Source organism: Arabidopsis lyrata (genome assembly GCF_000004255.2).
Source record: "Arabidopsis lyrata subsp. lyrata unplaced genomic scaffold ARALYscaffold_3, whole genome shotgun sequence".
NCBI lineage: Eukaryota > Viridiplantae > Streptophyta > Magnoliopsida > Brassicales > Brassicaceae > Arabidopsis > Arabidopsis lyrata.
The window spans coordinates 23,951,937-23,968,764 of NW_003302553.1; the positions used below are offsets into that span (position 1 = coordinate 23,951,937).

The following is a 16,828-nucleotide window of genomic DNA, read 5'->3' on the forward strand; positions in this document are numbered from 1 at the left end:
ATTTCCAAAATCAAACATATGAGGGTCAGCACTGATTAACATTAGAGGAATCTGTTTGTATTAAACTAATACCTTAGCAATAGTTTTTGCAGCCCCATAAAGATCCCATGTTCTTTCAGAGGACTCAAAATTCATACTTGGTCCACCTTCTTTACCAATGAGAATTTCTCCAGATAAACCTTGCTTAGAACCAGAGGATGAGCTTCCAGAAGATAAAGAAGTAACCTCTTCTCTTTTTCTTTTCCTGGATGCAGGCTCCTCCTTCTTCTTCGTCCTCTTACTTTTTGATGTCTCTGTATGAGGCTGCCTTGGTTTAGGCAGTTGACTCTGATTCCCTAAATTCTTCAAAAGATCTTCACCTATGTTGGAACGGAGCTCTTCAAGCTGTTGAGAGATCCAAGACTTCAAGTCAGACAATTCAGCATGCGTAACAAACTGAGAAGAGGAGCTTCCTGCACCAGGCTGCGCTGCATCACCATGAGTATGGACTTTTTTGCCTGTCTTCTTAGGGCCATACTGTCCTATAGGTATTGCTGCAGCCGAGGTTTGGGGTTGATCCTTACTTTTATGTGAAGTAGCTTTCTTGCGAGGAGGCTGGGGATCAACAAGATCTTCTGCAAGCCTGGCTGACCGTGTGAATGGCTTCCGACGGAGAGGGTAGTTCTCTTTTTTCGCCTTCTTCGCAGCTGTCCTTGGTTCACATGTCTCATCGTCCTCTGGCCCATCAGATTCCAGGCCAACAAACTGTTTACCTTCAGTATTAATAGGATCTCCACCAAACTCTTCACCTTTTGCTGATGGAGCTTCCCTTGGTTCAACTTCTTTTTCCCCAGGTGCCACAGTGGGAGAGCTGGTAAAGCCGTGTACAGGCCATGTCTCAGGCTTGAATTGGTGCTTTTGCTTGATCAGAGAGATAATCAACTGCACCCCTGGGTCTTCATCTTCATTTGGCCAAGAGAGATCATCCTTCACAGGTGTTGCCTGGTATAGGGTGTATTCAACTGACAACTGCAAAATTCAAAAATTGACATAACTGAATTGATTAGGCTTCAAATGGCTTTATCATCCCACATAAATCTCAAAGGTAAACAGATTTTATTATGAGTTATTATAGTATACTGTATTACTTACATTAGCAGTGTATTCAGCGTCAACAACATCTGACTCACGGAGAAGAATGGTGCGGCCAAGATCCTGGGCACGCCTTTGGATAAAATTTCTGAAATCAGCAGGGACTTTAATCCTACTGCAAAGGGCAGGAATTGAGTTGAGAACTTGTAGTTGGAGAGCTAGAGGAAATCCGTAACAGCAACTGCTTTTTTGTGATAGGCGGGTCTTCAGCTCTGCAACAGGATCTTTCTCATTTGCAAGAGGGCCAAACCTTTCCATTGTTGCTTCAAAAGCAACTCTACCCCAGGGGTAACTCATGAAGAATTCTATATCATGAAGCATCTCAACAAAAGTGCTAGTCACCCGATGTGGTTTTTTGTTGCTACAAACAACAACACCATCAATAAGCACTATTAATGCGAGACTCAACTTCTTCCAAGTTGAGAACCGCTTATGACGATCTGCATTAAGACATGCATTAAAATCTCCCCTTAGCATGTCAATAACTTCCGCCACTGTAACTATCCTCTTCTCCCCAAAGAGCCGATTCCAAACAGACAGAAATGCATGGTCTTGGTGATCTTCTACCTCAGACGCCGATGGAATCTTATCACAAATCAGGCCAGTGGTGATTTGGAATTCCCGGAGAGAGAAGCGGAGTGGAAACCCACCATATACAGTCCACAACTCATGCTTTGATTGAGTCAAAAGTTGTCTAGAAAGCATACCATGAATCAACTTGGCAGAATGAGAACACCTTGCAACAGGAAGTTCAAACAATCTTTTGAACTGGGAAGCAAGTAGCAAGTCCCAACTCTCTGAACCCTCCAGTAGTTCCACCAGAATCCCCAGATATTCCGGCAACAGACGGCAAGGTAGGCTAGGGGTTGGAACCTCATCCTCTCCGGCTGTTGTTTTTGCCGGAGAATGTGCTAATCCTCTTGCATCTCCTATTATTCATTTCAGAAACCCTCAAATTTCAAACAATTTGGGGCGACATTGACAAAATCAACAAAATCAGAAATGATTAAGATTTCGGTCACCTTCTTTAGGGTCGTTTCTGTTGCCTCGTTTATTCTCCTTTTTGATTCCTCGCCGCGTGGGTTCTTGATTCATATCGGTCGTCGGCGATTTGGCCGGAGATTTCGCCGGAGATAGACGGGACCCCGATACAGTACCTGCCAAAGTAACAGAATCTTTATAGGAAAGTCTCAATTTTACTCAGATTAGACGGGAACTAGTACATTTTCGTCTCTTGATTACGACTTTGAAGGATTACCTTTTTTAGAATCAGAAATCTTGCTTCGCCGACTGGTTTCTTGTTCTATACTCACTGCAGGGCTTTGAATCTTCGATTTAACTGCTTTCTTCTTCGTCATTGAAGATTAATTTTTTTCAGAGAGAGTTGAATCCGAAAAGAATTGCGATTTTTTGGGAGAGAGTTGAACTGTTAGCCTTCGTGAAGAAGTCGGTTTTCTGAGAATATGAAAAGTCCCGAATAAAACTACATTTACACTTTTCAGTGGCATGAAACTGTAAATATCAGTGGTCTTCAATGGCAAAATGGGTCTCCCAATAAACACAACAGTGACACCATGTGGGACAAATCGAATTATGAATAGTGCCTGTGCTACTTTGCCTATTATGTTTCATAAACGTACTAAATCTCTAACAAACCCATAAGTTTATCGGGAGAACGAAGAGTAGTGTTGAATGGTCTTACCAAACCTCATGATATATATGTTGCTTGCAATTGGCAAAATATCATTTTTTGTAGTGACTTGACCAATTGTCTTTGCAGCAAATAGAGATCACATCACAAAATTTAGTAATTTTACAAATAATTAAATTAAACAATTGTAAAAGTGTCAAAATAATTAGATTATCAAAATAAAAATGAAAAATGCAATAAATTATACTATCAAATCTTATACTTGAAAGAGAAGTGGAGAAAACAAATATTGAACAAAACTTTCCTCATAAATATTTATGATTAAGTGAGTAAAGTTCTCACTTAAGTCTATTAATATGTTTTACCAATAAATAAAATCTGTTATTATAAAATAAGTTAAACCATTTCTTTTCTAATTTGAATACTATTACATTGTATTGAAATGTTTTATATTCTTACCAAAAAAAAGAAATGTTTTATATAATTAAAAACATAAAAATGATTAAATAGAATCAATGAAGTGATAAATGTAATTAATTACTATCAGATCTATCTTTATAAATGAAAAGGAAAAGAAAAGTGAAAAGGGTTAGACAAAGTGTTTTCATTTCACATTATTTTTATTAAATGAAGATTAATATATTCTTGTAAAATCTATTAATGTCATCAACCAATGAATGAAACCCATCATAGGAAATCTATCAATTAATGTCCTCTAAAGTTTGGTGTCTCTTTCTTATTGGCATGAGATTTACTCTCCAACGGACGGATCCACATTCACTTAATATACATCTATTCATATTTATAAAATTTAATACTGCAAAAACATATAAAATTTTGAACATAAATTTGAAGGAAATTAATAGATTAATTAAACCAATTAAAACCAAAGCAAACACAACGTAAAGAATCTACTCTAAAGTTAAGCAAAATGTATTATAAATAGAGGTTGATTTCTTGAAACATAATATAATTGAGTCATAAGATTTAAATAAAAATAATAATATAATTGAGTCATAACAAAAAAAAAAAGTTTGCTTTCGTAGGATTCTAAGACGATCGAAGATGGCAAAATGGAGTGCAATATTAGTGATAATGATGTTGGTGATTGTTGTGGTCGCAGTAGAAGCAAAATTGAGTGGAAAAGCTTATATTCAATGTTATAGCAAGTGTTCAAAGTCTTGTAAAATAAACAAAGGTAGTTGCTTTAGAAGTTGCAAAATCAAATGCGGTGGCCCAAACCCTCCCCATAGTTCATCACGGTACTATTTTTAATTTCTCTACCCTTTTTTTTTTGTCATCTGATTTTATATATAAAAACATAGAAGGATACATTTTGAGATTACATAAGCCGGCGGAAAAACTGAATATCCCTGGAAACTAAAGCCCAAAAGAGGGAAACATAAGCCGGCGGACGACATAAATGTCCCCGGAAACTAGGCTCTATAGAAGAGGAACTTATAATACTGGAAATACAAAACAAATATATCAAACCGACAACGCAAGAGAACGAAACCATAAACTAAGACAGAAGCACAAGGCTAAAACCTTAAGAGAAACAATAGACAAAAGAATACAAGGAAACCACTTCTTCTGAAGCACCTGCGATTGAGATTTACATAGGATGCCCGCGGCCAATCCTAAAATAACATCTACCTTCTCCTATCATAATGAGAGCTGATCTCTCGAAACCAAGAACCAAAGACTTCATAGCCCGGCAAGCAAAACCTATGAGCTGAGAGAACCTCGAGCACGCTTTCGAATACGACTACGACGACTGCCATGTCCAACAATGTCTAACTAGAAATCTTCAAAAGGCAATCCTATCAAAACAGATTCAGGAAAGCAAGGACAAGGAGTGAGGCCCAACCTGTCAAATATCACCAATCACAAGAACGAGAACGATGATGGATCGAGACGGTTGTCAAACACAGCGAACAACATCAGGGAGAAGAAGCATCTGCACACATAAAGTTCTATCGATCCAAAACAAACAAGCGAAACTTCTTCTTAGCAAGGAGACGAACCCAAAAGAATTCAAAGGTTGAGATGAGTCGACCAGGAGCGGATAGAAGAGCATAGTCTGGAAAAAACCTGACTAGAACCCAAACAACACTCAACAAACGGCTTATTAATTAATTAATTAATTTCTCTACCCCTTTCTATAAATATTTATTTATTATTTTTTAATTGTTTTTACAAATATACAACTTAACTTACGAATTGTTCTATTTTATGATATATGCATGGATAGAAGAACCTTACACGGGATGGAATTTGTGGAAGTTCTCGGAAGGAGAAAATGATAGATATACATTTTGTCGTAGATTTATTGATCATGTCTACCATTTTTCAACTTTTATGTTTATGTTAAAAACCTAATAAAGAATGATTAATGATGAAATGACAAAATAGAAAAAATTTCTATTTTCACAGGCTGTTTAAGTCCCAAAGATTAACCAAAAAAATCTTAAAAGTTACATACAAGAAATAAGAGATTATTTATAATAGTATAATACAAAACTAGTATACCACTAAAGAATAATTGGTTTTAACGACTTAAAAATGATTTTATTGGAAATTATTGGCCAACAAACTTTTATCCTACCTTATATTATTTCTTACACGCTACAATTATAGTGAATGTTATAAATATGAATGTATGAGATTTACAAAAGTTTGAGATATATTGTCAACATGCATATATATACTTGTTCATTTTTGTTTTAGATTGCTAATTATTCTTGTTGTTCGTTGATGAAGTTAGTTTTTGCATATGGATGTATAGATATTAAGCTGTTTTTAGCTTGTAAAATAGATGAATTTCAGATCTATCTCAAAATGACGCAAAACTTGTCTGTCAATAATTTTCCTATGATCAATTATATTCTTTTTAAAGAAATTGTACTTTCACAATATATGAGATCAAGATCATCAAATTTTCCATCAAATCACAAATTCACAATGCTAACACAAACATTTTACTATATATTTTGTAGTTTTGAGATAAACAAAAAAAAAAAAATCATTCAAGAATTTTGGCACCAAATAATATTTCTGAAATCCTTTTTTTGTATAGTTAAATCGTGATTTTTTTGTCACAAAATCATGATTTAGTAATTCTAAAAAAAGAAAATGACATGTGATATGTAGAAAATAATTTTAACAAAATGTTTTGATTTGTAAAAGAGTTTGGATGCAATTTCTCCATCCAAATTCATCATTAACAGAATACAAAAACTGCTAAAAATCATGGATGCTAGATCCTTAATTTATGTTCCCAATATTTCTATTTGAAAAATTAACCATAGTTTTTATTAATGTAGATAATCAAATACTTAGGGAAATCAAAAATGGAAAAGCAAGAATCAAAATTATCATCATAAGAATATTTTTTTGGGCACACACCTTCTTCTGTTTTACATTTCGAGATTATTATCACTCAGTTTCAAAGCTTGAAGTGAATCAGTTTCTGTCTCTGTTTTCTTGGCATGACGTGTACAGAAACCCTTCAATCTCTCAAGTGCATCTTCAAGCATATGAGCTTCGACTCCAATGGTTATCCTCATCCAGTTCTTCAAACCCAGAGCATCACCTGCAAAACATTCCCCACAATCCCCATTTTAGTATCAAAACTCAAATCAAGATTCATGCTGTTTAGTTTCATTTACTTTACCTGGTAGAAACACGAGATTCTCCTCTCTGGCCAGCTTTACGCAGAAATCTATATCGTCCTTGATGTTATCCATCAATGACAGCTCAAGCTTTGTCTGCATTAAGTGAAAACTATTCATCAGATTGAAAGACTAGTAATGGTCTGAAATTGATCAAGAATCACCACCAGTCTAACGAAAACCGATCTTAACTACATTTATGGATGTGTGTAGTTAAAGAAGTTTTACCAATAAGTAAGTGCAAGACTCAGGTTTCTTGGGACAAACGACACAGGGGATGTCCTTGAGCCTATCACACACCAAATCAACATTATGTTTGAGTATCTTGTTCTTCTTTGCAAAGAAGTTTTTATCCGCTTTCTCCAGGATCGCGGGAAGTGCAGCCTATCAAAGGAACAGACACTAGTGTCATGAATCCATGGACTAGTTTTGTAAAGATTATAAAACACACAAACCTGAATTATTGTGGCAGGGTCAGGAGTCACGTCAAGATTCTGTTTGATGGATTGTACCACCTATCAGAAACAAAGAGCAAGTATACAGTGAGATTACAAAACAAAACAGCAATAGGGGACTAAAAATACAAATAGCCGTAAGCAAACCTTGGTGGTCTCGAAAATGCCCTCGGGATCATTCAAGGCGATCCAGCCAATTTTCCATCCAGGAACAACCCATCCCTTAGATATGCCTGCTAGTGTCAACACAGGAACAATCGATGCAAACTTTCCCATTGGAACAAATGGATTGTCTCCGAATATAGTTTGGTCATATACTTCGTCTGAGATCACCATTATCCCCAGCTTCCTAGCCGTCTCTGCAACCTAAAATGTTCATCAACAAACCAAAAACGCAAGCTTTAGCGAGCTACGAATCAAAAATGGCTCAAAATTTCAAGCTTTAGCGAGCTACGAATCAAAAATGGCTCAAAGTTTCAAGCTTTAGCTAAGTTATGAATCAGAAAGATGAGCATTTTAGTGTAATGATACAAAAACACAAACCTTTTTGAGATGGTCGTGAGAGTAGACATTTCCACAGGGATTGTTGGGGTTAATTACAACCATAGCCACAGTGTTCTCGTCTGCAATGGCTTCGATACCTTCGAGATCAATCTCCCATTCTTTCTCAGGAAGAAGATCAAACTTGCGAACCTCGAGACCACTGTAAGCAGCACGAGCGTCGTAATGAGGGAAGCCAGGACGTGGGAGCAAGATGTTTGCGTTTGGTCGAGCCAACGATTCGAACACGATCTCTATCCCTTGGTTGCATCCAGCGGTCAGGAAGATATCTTCCGGCGTTAACTTGTGCGGAAGATCTCGGTTCATATAATCGGCAACGGCTCTGTGGATCGATCAGAAACATTCAAAAGTTATGGGGTCAATTTATAAGAATGCTAAAACTATAGGGTCTAAAAGACAATTTTGATATTTATACTCGAGTGTGACTTCTAAAGTTGAAATCGAGTCAAAATTGAATCGCCGTTGACACAAAAACGACTCCGATTACGATCAAATTCGAAGAACCCAGATCGAGAAACGCTCGATTGAAGTGAAAGATCGAGAATTGAGTGATAAAGTTACCGTCTTGCGGGGAGAATCCCAGCTCCGGGACCGTAAGAATTGCCTTTGCCGGAGCGGAGGACGTCGACGACGGCGTCTTCAGCTTCGATACAGGTACGGAAGCAAGGGTAGACGGAAGGGTCACCGTGGCCGAGGGGTAAAATGGTCTTATTGACATCTTTGCTGCAGTTGTCGAAGAGCATGTAGATGACACCTCTCAGTGTTACGGTGGATGCTTTCGCTGCCTTATCACTTCCACCGAAACGCCAAACGCTACTTTGACCATTCTGCGTTTGCGTTATGGGATCTTTCTCAGTTGTAAACGCGGGAACCGCCAGATTGGCGTGTGGTTGTTCTTCGCTCATTTTCTCTCTTTGTGGTTTTGGTTCGTTGCTTTGAGTTCTTTTTTCTATAACAATTAAAATTTCAATTCCGATATTGAAATATAATGCAAAGTTTTGAATTATGAAACGTGATCAATAATCTTGGTGAGACCTAACACAAACTAAAAATCACGTGCCACAAAAGTTACTCCAATTGGTAGGCTTTGTTTTTGGGCCTGGCCTTGATAAAAATAGTTTGGCAAGTTTAAAACCGAACCGATTAGTTTGAGATGTTGTGTATCAACATTTGTCTATTTGTCCATATATCTCAACATTTTTAACTTCAAGGCACATGTGTTGTGGTCTTCCATCCCACGTTTGCCTTACTATGCATGCGCACTCGTCGCCTCCACGAGTAGTGAAAGTTATGTAGAAGATAGCATTGCTCGACTTCAACTTCAAACTTGACTCTATGTCGTCTTCCTTTGTTTGTACCACTGCTTTCTTTATCTCCAACAGGAGATGATTAACCTGCAAATTAAAACAAAAGCTTGGTTGAGAGAAGAGTGCATGACCCCAAAACAAATGAGTATACTGATAACTTTTCTAGGCTCACCATGTCAAGATCCCACTTAGAGTATGCTCCAACTTGAGCATATAGATGAAGCCATTCATTCTCTTGCAAATCCGAATCATTAATCTACATTTGAAACATTTTAACATTAGTGGCAAGGTGTGATCTATGTCTGTGTGTTAAGCAGATCATGCACATAATGGAAATCAGTCAAAAAATTTATATATTGCTAACACCACACCTCATAGTAGTGTAGCTTCTCGCTTCCTGTAATTGCACTATCATCTAGCCACTTAGGCATCACACCATTATAGAACATGTCTACACCATCGAAATCCCATTGGGTTCCTTGTTCTCCAGATCCTACAACAACATTTCTAGAAGATTAATAATTGGTGGATGAATAGAAACTAGCATAGCTAGAAACACGAGAAACAATTCTGCATGTAATTAAGGTCACAAATGCATAAAACATGTACGCCTTAACAATATATGTTAGTTTACCTTCAAGGCTGCAAAAAGTGGTGACTAATCTCAAGTTCTCATCATTCTCTATGGAAGCATCCCAAGCACAGATTTCAACACTGGAAAATGAATTGTTGGCTGGATCAATGGCATTCAATGTCATCTGATAATCGAAATGTGCAACCGATCGCACCATGAGTTGGGTTACAGTCACCAAATGTGCTAGAATAAGAGCAATATAGATAGAGTTACCTTGTGAGAATTGTAGCAATGGAGTGCCAACTTTGCAATGAGTTCGTTAGCTTCATTAACACCAAAGGCTTTTACACCACAATATCCCTGCAAAAAAATCAGATCACAAGTAGACTTGAGAGACAATCAATCAATCCTTTATAAAGTAGCAATATTTTTTTACAAGTTAGGGTTATGAAATCCTACAACCCACGAAACCACGGTGTGAGAGTTACCGTAGAGACATCTTCGGAGGATTCTTTGTCTATAGGTGAAGGTGGAGAACAGATCGGAGTTTCGAACACCATCTTTCTGATAAAAAAAAACAAACTCTTTCTCTAACTTTCGAGAGAATGAATGGAAAACAGAGAAGCTAGCTAGCTAGTTAGGGCTTTTTGTAATCGCAACTTTACCTTTTTTCCTCTTTCTATTCTTTTGTACTTTTAGGTTTTACCTCTTCGTAAAGAGACCCATTCTTTGTGCTTAGTTGATATTTTTACGTACCGACTCTGAAAATTATAAATAAAAACTATAATTAGAAATTGAAAATAGAAGCTGAAAATTTGTTCCCTACAAGAAATAGAAAGGAGAGAATTCACAAGGAGGGACAAATTTAAAGTTAAAAAAAAAAACACACCATTCAGAGTAATGGCATATGGAGAGAAAGTAACCTTGTCAATGTTCGATGAGAAAGTAATAGCTAATAGATACTCAAATCAGGTAGGTTTTTGTTATAGGAAAAAGGAAGAGGAGCTGACGTGGATAGATGCTGAAAGATGATTGGCTGAGAGGTGAATAATGAGTTGGCAGCTGTTGATTGGTGCGTTGGTTGTTGGAGAAGAGGTCGTGAAGCTATTAACAGATCTCAAGATCATTTGCAGAGAATTGTTTTGGTATCTTTTTCTTAGAATTCCTTGCGTTGTGACAATGGTGGACTCATTGTTGGCTAGAGTTTCTTGTGAACTCAGCAGATGAGATTTGGATCCGCGTTTCATGAACGTTGATACAATATTTGTGTTTGATTTTCAAGTTTTCGATTGAATAGCAGTTTCCCTGCTTCAGTTTTATGAGAATTACACCAGATTCGATACTTCTCTGCTGCCACCGGATCCACCTCATCATCGTCTGAATCTTCATCATACAGGGGATTCGAGCTTCGGTTTAGGCTGCAGAGGTTCGTCGAGCCACATCTTGGCCTCATCCAACATTAAATCGTACATCTTTCTCTTTCTGATCCCACTCCAAAACCCTTTCTAATCGGAACCAAACACAATTCTGATATTTGTGTTTTCTTTACTTGACTCACAAGTTTCCTTTTTCTTTTCCATCCCCCTTACTTTATTTTTATGATAAATAGACCCTAAGTCTTTAAGCCCCAATGCTATGTAGTATTAACCCCCAACATTTGACTTCCTTTCGTCGATTTATATAACTAACGCTCTTGTTAATACCAACTAAACCATGGATTTTACATTTTGGAAAGAATTTTATTGTCAATGGAGTTTTTTTAACAAGACATGACTTTGATCACACAGCGTGGGCGTCTTTTGTTTCTCTCTCTCTCACACACACTTGACTGGTAAAATTTATAAACAACAAAAGTTTATCACTGGAACCTTACAACTATACAAGAGATGTCGTCTGTGCTTTTCTTAGAGACTGCTTCTTCTATCAACTCCTTCGCTGCCGCTTGTGGATCTTTTATGGTTTTGATCACATCCACCGCTTCTTGGTTCGACAACACCTGTTAATACAATACTCAATTGTAAAATCAAATTTAGATTCCATCACTCTGATGATAATATGGAAGTGTTCTCTAAATACCTTCCAAATTCCATCACTTGCAAAAACGATGAACTCAGTCTCATCATCGATAGTCTGGTGTGTTATGTCTGGTTCTGAGCTCAGATGTATCTTTAAACTCTTATCTCCAAACGCCCTCGCAACCGCTAGTTGTCCATCAACTCTTGGAACATCCCCTGCAACATTCAAGAATCGTCTATCAATTCCTCTTCTCATATTCTTTTATACGTGAGCAAGTAAGTATATATATCCATCTACAAAACTTACCTGGAATATTCGATACAAAGCCACCACGGCTCTCTATTTCCTTTTGCTCCTTGCTTGGTTCATGATCAACAGAGAGTTGATAAGCAACACCATTCTTTGACATCACTGCTCGTGAGTCTCCAACATTAGCAACCACTAGCTTTTTCCCATCTATCAGAATGCCTGTTACAGCCGTTGATCCGCCTTTGCCAAGTTTAAGTGACTGCTCTAATATCACAGCATCCGTTGATATGTATGCATTCCTTATAGCGTTTTCCGTATCAGTCCAAAAATCTTTCTAAGAGAGTGAAAAAAACAAAAACATTTTAAGACATAAAAGGGGACACTACTAGAAATTGACAAAAAAAAAATGGAGTTACCTCTTTGAGTATGTTATCAAAGAGATTGGTCTGCAAGTACTTGGCCACATCATGCCCTAAATGACCGTCAAAGATAGCAAACAAACCCAAATCATGGCCGTCTACTTTCTTGAACTCAGACACAACATAGTCCTCCATGGGATGGCACGCTTTGCCTTTCACAAAGTCATAACCGTGTGCGATGTTCTTCCACATCTTGCTTTTACCTCTGCCTGTGTCAGATCCGCATAATCCAACCTTAAAATATTCACACCAAAAAAAAACAAGAAATTAAAGAGATCCATGTACGAAAGTAATCACATAAATCCAAGTTCTGTAATTTCATTCATCAAGAGCCATTAAACATATAGAAAATGCGCAAATTAATTACTGAAATAAATTCCATAGATTAACACAAGCTAAGTTCTAAAAGAATCAATATCCCCGTTTAACATGGGAAATGCTTTGTTCCTTAAAACGGCTCTACGTACAAGTTAGAAGCAAACATAGATTGAGAAACAGAACAAGACATACAAGGATCAGATCACAAAATCAAGATCCTTAGAGCCCTTGAAATTAACTTGAAACACTATTATAAGAAAAAGAAAAAAAAAAGACTAGCCTTGAGCTGAAGCATACCTTCATCTTATGGAGAATCTCTCTGCCTGTCATTGTTACAAGAATTTGTTTCTCTGCGTTTGTGTCTGAAATGTGAATGATTCAAAAAAGACAGAGAGAGAGAGAGAGAGATGAGTTTATGTAATAAATGACTGTGAGGTAATCACGTGTGAACAGCCCGTGACTTTTATCACTATTGGCTACTGACTTCCTCCGCCGACGACTTTTCTTCTTTTATACTTTTATTCTATTTTCATAAGGCAAAAGAAATCCGTAAACAAATTCTCTCTATATTCAATCACATTGCCGACAAAATAAAACATTATTTTTTAACATACAAAAATGTTATTTCGTACATACACATCATCTCATTCATAACATTATTGATCGGAAAAACAAATTTTATTATTACTTAAAATATCATACATTATTATTTTACAGAGTACTAACTAAACAAGGGAGACCTTAATTTTATCTAAAATATCATACATTATTATTACACGCGTTGACAAAAAAAAACGCGTGTAAGAGGCAAAACCACACGCAATGAAGGCGCGTTGAGCGCGTGAGATTAAAATCCGTGGACTATAACCCTCCGATTTGGTGATTTTTGCATAAATGAAAAATTAGGAGGACATGAAGCGCGTGAGCCGGAATTTATCATTTGTCTACCTGAAAACATGGGCCACATAATATACAACAAATAGGCCCATTTACACTTTTGGGCTATAATATAGAATATTTGTTGCGGTCCACCAAATTTTGAATTTTGAAAAGCTTCACTTCCCACTCTCTCTCTCCTTCATACGGCTGCGATTGCGAAAATGGTAATCGGTTACAGAGACAACGCCGGTGAATCGGAATCCGCCGGAGACCCGCTCTTCCCGTGGCTTATGTAACTCATGCCTTCTCCTCTCTGCTCATCTAATTAATTGTAAAATATGTATCAAAAGGTTTCTGATTATCGATTAGGGGGTTTTCACAGGAAGATTAAAAATTCGATGGAGGATCTATACTCTGGTAAAAATTCCGGCGAAGATCTCGATAAGCTTCTCTATGATTGTATCTCAACTTATAAGGAAGATACTCGGTACCGAAATGACCTCAGATTCCTCAAGATCTGGTTTCTCTACGTAATTTTACTAAAACCCTCTCTCCATGTTGTTTGAGCTTAAATTTTGCTTTGTTGATTTAGCATACTTAGGTTTTGGGATTGTTGTATTCCGAATCAATTGATGCATGTTACAGTTTTGGGGGTTTGATTGTTGGATTTTTTCTTCAATTTTGATGGTTTTAGCTTGATGGCTGTGAAGATTTTGAGAGGGTTTATAGAGAAGTTGAAGAGAATGAGATATGTATAGGGCATTCTTTGCTCTATGAATGGTATGCTATTTTTCTTGAGGTCAAAGGATTATGGCGAAGAGCAAATTCGGTTTATCAGACTGGTCTTTCAAGGTCTCTTATCTTTCTCCTTGTTGTGTGGCTCATTAATAATTTTTTTCTTCTAGTTTGTGATTTCATTTCTGATTTGTTGCTCATTCTGCTATCTTGGAGAAATGTAGGAAAGCTGAACCATTTGACAGGTTAAAAGAGGCTCACTCGTTGTTCTTACAAAGAATCTCTAAGAGGACCAAAACATCTTCCCTTGAAGAGGTTGATTTTCTAATATAGTTAACTTTGGTTATTAACCCAAAAGCTTTAGTTGAGAGAACATCATCACTCGTAGCATTTGGTTATTCTAATGCACTTCGATAGCTTTAGTTGAGGATTGAACGGAATTTTCTTTCTGGTATGTTGGTGATGATGCTCAGGCCACTGACTTGGAGACGGGTTTTCTGAATCCATGGGAAACCTCCACTGTGAACGGCTTAATTCACAAGATAAAACCCCAGCTTGTGAAATATGATGTAAGGCAGATGGAAAATCATGATATTTTACATGATTTTGCTTATATAGGGAGGCTTATCCACTGAGTTTCTTTCTTTATGTTTGCATCAGGGGTACCATGCAAGCAACAAAGTTTTCCCTGGAAAAGCCAACCTGTCATCTTTGCAGAATTATTCCAGAAATAAGATCATTGACATAGGTATACTTTTTTCATACCAATCTAGTCTGTCACCTCTACAGGATAAAGAATGTTTCTTTTTATTTTAAGATGCATTGTTCAAATTAGAAGTGGCTGAGTATGTATTCATTTATGTAAAAGAAATTGAGTCCCACTTTGTTCTCACCTGGGACAATAAGTCTTCTCTGAGACCCAAAAAAAAAATGACCTGGATTCATTGTCTATTTGCTAGGTGGAAGAAAGTACCAGATGAAGGGCTGTGCTGGCCAAGGTGGTTTTGCTCAAGTGTTCAAAGCATACATTGACAGCAATCCTGATGAAGTAGTTGCTCTAAAGGTAGATAGACCCTTAAAGTTTTTCAAATACAGTATGACGCAAAATGGCACAATTGTCAGATGTTGCTCACATCTAATATTGCATATACTACTCTTTTCACAGGTACAAAAGCCACCTTTTCCTTGGGAATTCCACATGTATCGCCAACTTGATTGCAGGATCCCAGAGAGCCAAGTATGCCCTTTTCCATCATTATTACCAGGTCACAGGTGTTTCACACCGTACTAATTACTCTCATACTATGTTAGAGATCAAGTTTTGGATTGGCTCAGAGAGTGCACGTGTATTCAGACTACAGTATACTTGTCTGCGATTATCTATCACATGGGACACTCCAGGTAGGTTTCTGTGGACTCTTACAGACTGAAGAAACAAAATGCAGGCATACTGTTTAATTTGCCTTCTTTTTGTGAGTTAAGGACGTCATAAACTCGTATGTCGTTGTTGGCAAGTCCATGGAAGAAGTTTTGTGCATGTATTACACAATAGAAATGCTGTACATGCTGGAAACTTTGCACAGTGTTGGAATCATTCATGGTGATTTCAAGCCAGACAATCTGCTGATCCGATACCCTCCGTAAGTTTATTCCGCTCCAGTATTGCTGATTAGATTGTAGATACAACTTTTGGATCATGAAGCAATATACTTGTATGTTAACGATCATGGCAGAGACTGATATACCTCATGAATTACTTGCAGAGAAAACCTAACTGAGACAGGCTTTCATGATAAAACAGGTTCTTGGAGCAATCAGGTAATTTCCTTATACAACTGCTAGTTCTGATTCGTGTGTGTCAACAATCTGATGCAATTTTTCATTTCTGCCTTAGGGTCTCTGTCTTGTTGACTGGGGTAGAGGAATAGACTTGAGCCTGTTTCCTAGAACCACCGAGTTTACAGGAGATTGTCGTACCTCAGGCTTCCGTTGCATGGAGATGAAAGAAAAGAAACCTTGGAAGTTTCAGGCAAGTCTTTTAATTCACACTGTTTCAGCAAGAACGATTAGCCTTTAACCATTTGAGACCATTGGAATATGTGTTATATATAGGTGGACACTTATGGACTATGTGTAATCGTCCACATGATGCTGCACAACTCCTACATGGAGATCGAGAAGAAACAATCTCTGGACGGTGGCCACATTAATATGCCGAGAACTTCATTTAGAAGGTCTCAAGAATAGATGAACTTCATTAGCTTGTTTTGTCTCTCAAACAAAAAAAAAAAACATTATTGTTTGGATATTGATTCACTAAGTTGTTTGCTCAGATACTGGAACGTGGATCTGTGGAAGGAACTATTCACGAAGCTGCTCAACAGAGAGACGTGTGAAGATGACACAGAGACACTAAGGAATCTGAGAAAGTCAATGGAAGAGTATATATGCTCCGATCCTAAGCTCATGAAGAAGCTTAACGAGTTACTCGCCAAACAACGCATCTCTTTATGCTCTTCGTAATTATCGTCACTAAGTAATTAAAGAGTCTCTGTATAGTGTTTGTGAGAGAAAAAAGAAAGAAACACTTAGGAGACTTTGATTGCCTCGCCTCTCAAGTAACGCGCAAATTTGTGGTCTAGGATAGTTTATTATTGAATTTGAATGTATGTATCTAACACATCTATATTTCCTACTTTGTATTTCGTATCACATGGTTTCCTACATCTTAGAAGTGAGATACTAACAAAATAATCTAGGGTGCGATTTATTAAGGAGTATATTAAGTGTTGCTTATCAAGAAATGAAGAAATATGTTGCTTATAGATTGTTACGAGATAGCTTTGTTGCGGGTTTCTT

The 16,828-nt window shown here is 37.3% G+C and overlaps 6 protein-coding genes across 7 annotated transcripts; 2 read left to right on the top strand and 4 right to left on the bottom strand.

Annotated features, from left to right (window-relative positions):
* The first annotated feature begins 3,705 nt into the window (after positions 1-3,705).
* On the top strand, positions 3,706-5,295 carry LOC110230052. Of its 2 annotated transcripts, none has more exons than XM_021031918.1 (2): positions 3,706-4,044; positions 5,037-5,295. In XM_021031918.1, exons 1-2 carry the CDS (start codon positions 3,848-3,850, stop codon positions 5,086-5,088), a joined length of 249 nt encoding a protein of 82 aa, XP_020887577.1. In that variant the 5' UTR covers positions 3,706-3,847; the 3' UTR covers positions 5,089-5,295. The 2 variants fall into 2 exon arrangements, with proteins under 2 accessions (XP_020887577.1, XP_020887578.1); XM_021031919.1 differs by having other exon boundaries at positions 3,714-4,044; positions 5,040-5,295.
* On the bottom strand, positions 4,117-5,026 carry LOC110230053. Its single transcript, XM_021031920.1, has one exon. The coding sequence runs from the start codon at positions 4,491-4,493 to the stop codon at positions 4,398-4,400; it is 96 nt and encodes a 31-aa protein (XP_020887579.1). The 5' UTR covers positions 4,494-5,026; the 3' UTR covers positions 4,117-4,397.
* A 773-nt stretch (positions 5,296-6,068) lies between the features above and the next one.
* On the bottom strand, positions 6,069-8,449 carry LOC9320279 (S-alkyl-thiohydroximate lyase SUR1). The gene is made up of 7 exons (XM_021031916.1): positions 8,034-8,449; positions 7,455-7,794; positions 7,059-7,277; positions 6,912-6,971; positions 6,685-6,840; positions 6,459-6,552; positions 6,069-6,377 (listed from the first exon to the last, which is right to left on the bottom strand). Exons 1-7 carry the CDS (start codon positions 8,375-8,377, stop codon positions 6,202-6,204), a joined length of 1,389 nt encoding a protein of 462 aa, XP_020887575.1. The 5' UTR covers positions 8,378-8,449; the 3' UTR covers positions 6,069-6,201.
* A 63-nt stretch (positions 8,450-8,512) lies between these two features.
* LOC9322359 (UPF0725 protein At2g20620) lies at positions 8,513-10,099 on the bottom strand. The gene is given in 6 exon segments (XM_021031921.1): positions 8,513-8,866; positions 8,952-9,035; positions 9,151-9,272; positions 9,414-9,629; positions 9,632-9,762; positions 9,813-10,099. Coding segments are annotated over 6 exon segments (885 nt in total). The 5' UTR covers positions 9,914-10,099; the 3' UTR covers positions 8,513-8,635.
* Positions 10,100-11,053: 954 nt separating this feature from the next.
* LOC9322360 (probable protein phosphatase 2C 20) lies at positions 11,054-12,923 on the bottom strand. Its single transcript, XM_002886248.2, has 5 exons — positions 12,653-12,923; positions 12,035-12,271; positions 11,676-11,952; positions 11,430-11,584; positions 11,054-11,349 (listed from the first exon to the last, which is right to left on the bottom strand). The coding sequence occupies exons 1-5, from the start codon at positions 12,683-12,685 to the stop codon at positions 11,212-11,214; spliced, it is 840 nt and encodes a 279-aa protein (XP_002886294.1). The 5' UTR covers positions 12,686-12,923; the 3' UTR covers positions 11,054-11,211.
* A 367-nt stretch (positions 12,924-13,290) lies between these two features.
* On the top strand, positions 13,291-16,723 carry LOC9322361 (mitotic checkpoint serine/threonine-protein kinase BUB1). Its single transcript, XM_021032834.1, has 14 exons — positions 13,291-13,526; positions 13,617-13,764; positions 13,929-14,086; positions 14,194-14,284; positions 14,443-14,538; positions 14,630-14,717; positions 14,929-15,032; positions 15,135-15,206; positions 15,281-15,370; positions 15,452-15,609; positions 15,733-15,787; positions 15,864-15,998; positions 16,082-16,203; positions 16,303-16,723. The coding sequence occupies exons 1-14, from the start codon at positions 13,456-13,458 to the stop codon at positions 16,490-16,492; spliced, it is 1,578 nt and encodes a 525-aa protein (XP_020888493.1). The 5' UTR covers positions 13,291-13,455; the 3' UTR covers positions 16,493-16,723.
* The last annotated feature ends 105 nt before the right edge of the window (positions 16,724-16,828 follow it).

Bases quoted from the DNA above. Each gene is read 5' to 3' on its own strand.
- LOC110230052 (XM_021031918.1), top strand. From the start codon at position 3,848: ATGGCAAAATGGAGTGCAATATTAGTGATAATGATGTTGGTGATTGTT. The intron at 4,045-5,036 runs GTACTATTTTTA...ATGCATGGATAG, and splicing joins CCTCCCCATAGTTCATCACG to AAGAACCTTACACGGGATGG.
- LOC110230053 (XM_021031920.1), bottom strand. From the start codon at position 4,493: ATGAAGTCTTTGGTTCTTGGTTTCGAGAGATCAGCTCTCATTATGATA.
- LOC9320279 (XM_021031916.1), bottom strand. From the start codon at position 8,377: ATGAGCGAAGAACAACCACACGCCAATCTGGCGGTTCCCGCGTTTACA. The intron at 7,278-7,454 runs GTTTGTGTTTTT...TGAACATTTTAG, and splicing joins CTCACGACCATCTCAAAAAG to GTTGCAGAGACGGCTAGGAA. The intron at 6,972-7,058 runs GTTTGCTTACGG...TGTTTCTGATAG, and splicing joins GCATTTTCGAGACCACCAAG to GTGGTACAATCCATCAAACA.
- LOC9322360 (XM_002886248.2), bottom strand. From the start codon at position 12,685: ATGACAGGCAGAGAGATTCTCCATAAGATGAAG. The intron at 11,953-12,034 runs GTAACTCCATTT...TCACTCTCTTAG, and splicing joins TTGATAACATACTCAAAGAG to AAAGATTTTTGGACTGATAC. The intron at 11,350-11,429 runs GTATTTAGAGAA...TTGTATTAACAG, and splicing joins CAAGTGATGGAATTTGGAAG to GTGTTGTCGAACCAAGAAGC.
- LOC9322361 (XM_021032834.1), top strand. From the start codon at position 13,456: ATGGTAATCGGTTACAGAGACAACGCCGGTGAATCGGAATCCGCCGGA. The intron at 14,718-14,928 runs GTATACTTTTTT...TCTATTTGCTAG, and splicing joins AAATAAGATCATTGACATAG to GTGGAAGAAAGTACCAGATG. The intron at 15,610-15,732 runs GTAAGTTTATTC...AATTACTTGCAG, and splicing joins CTGCTGATCCGATACCCTCC to AGAAAACCTAACTGAGACAG.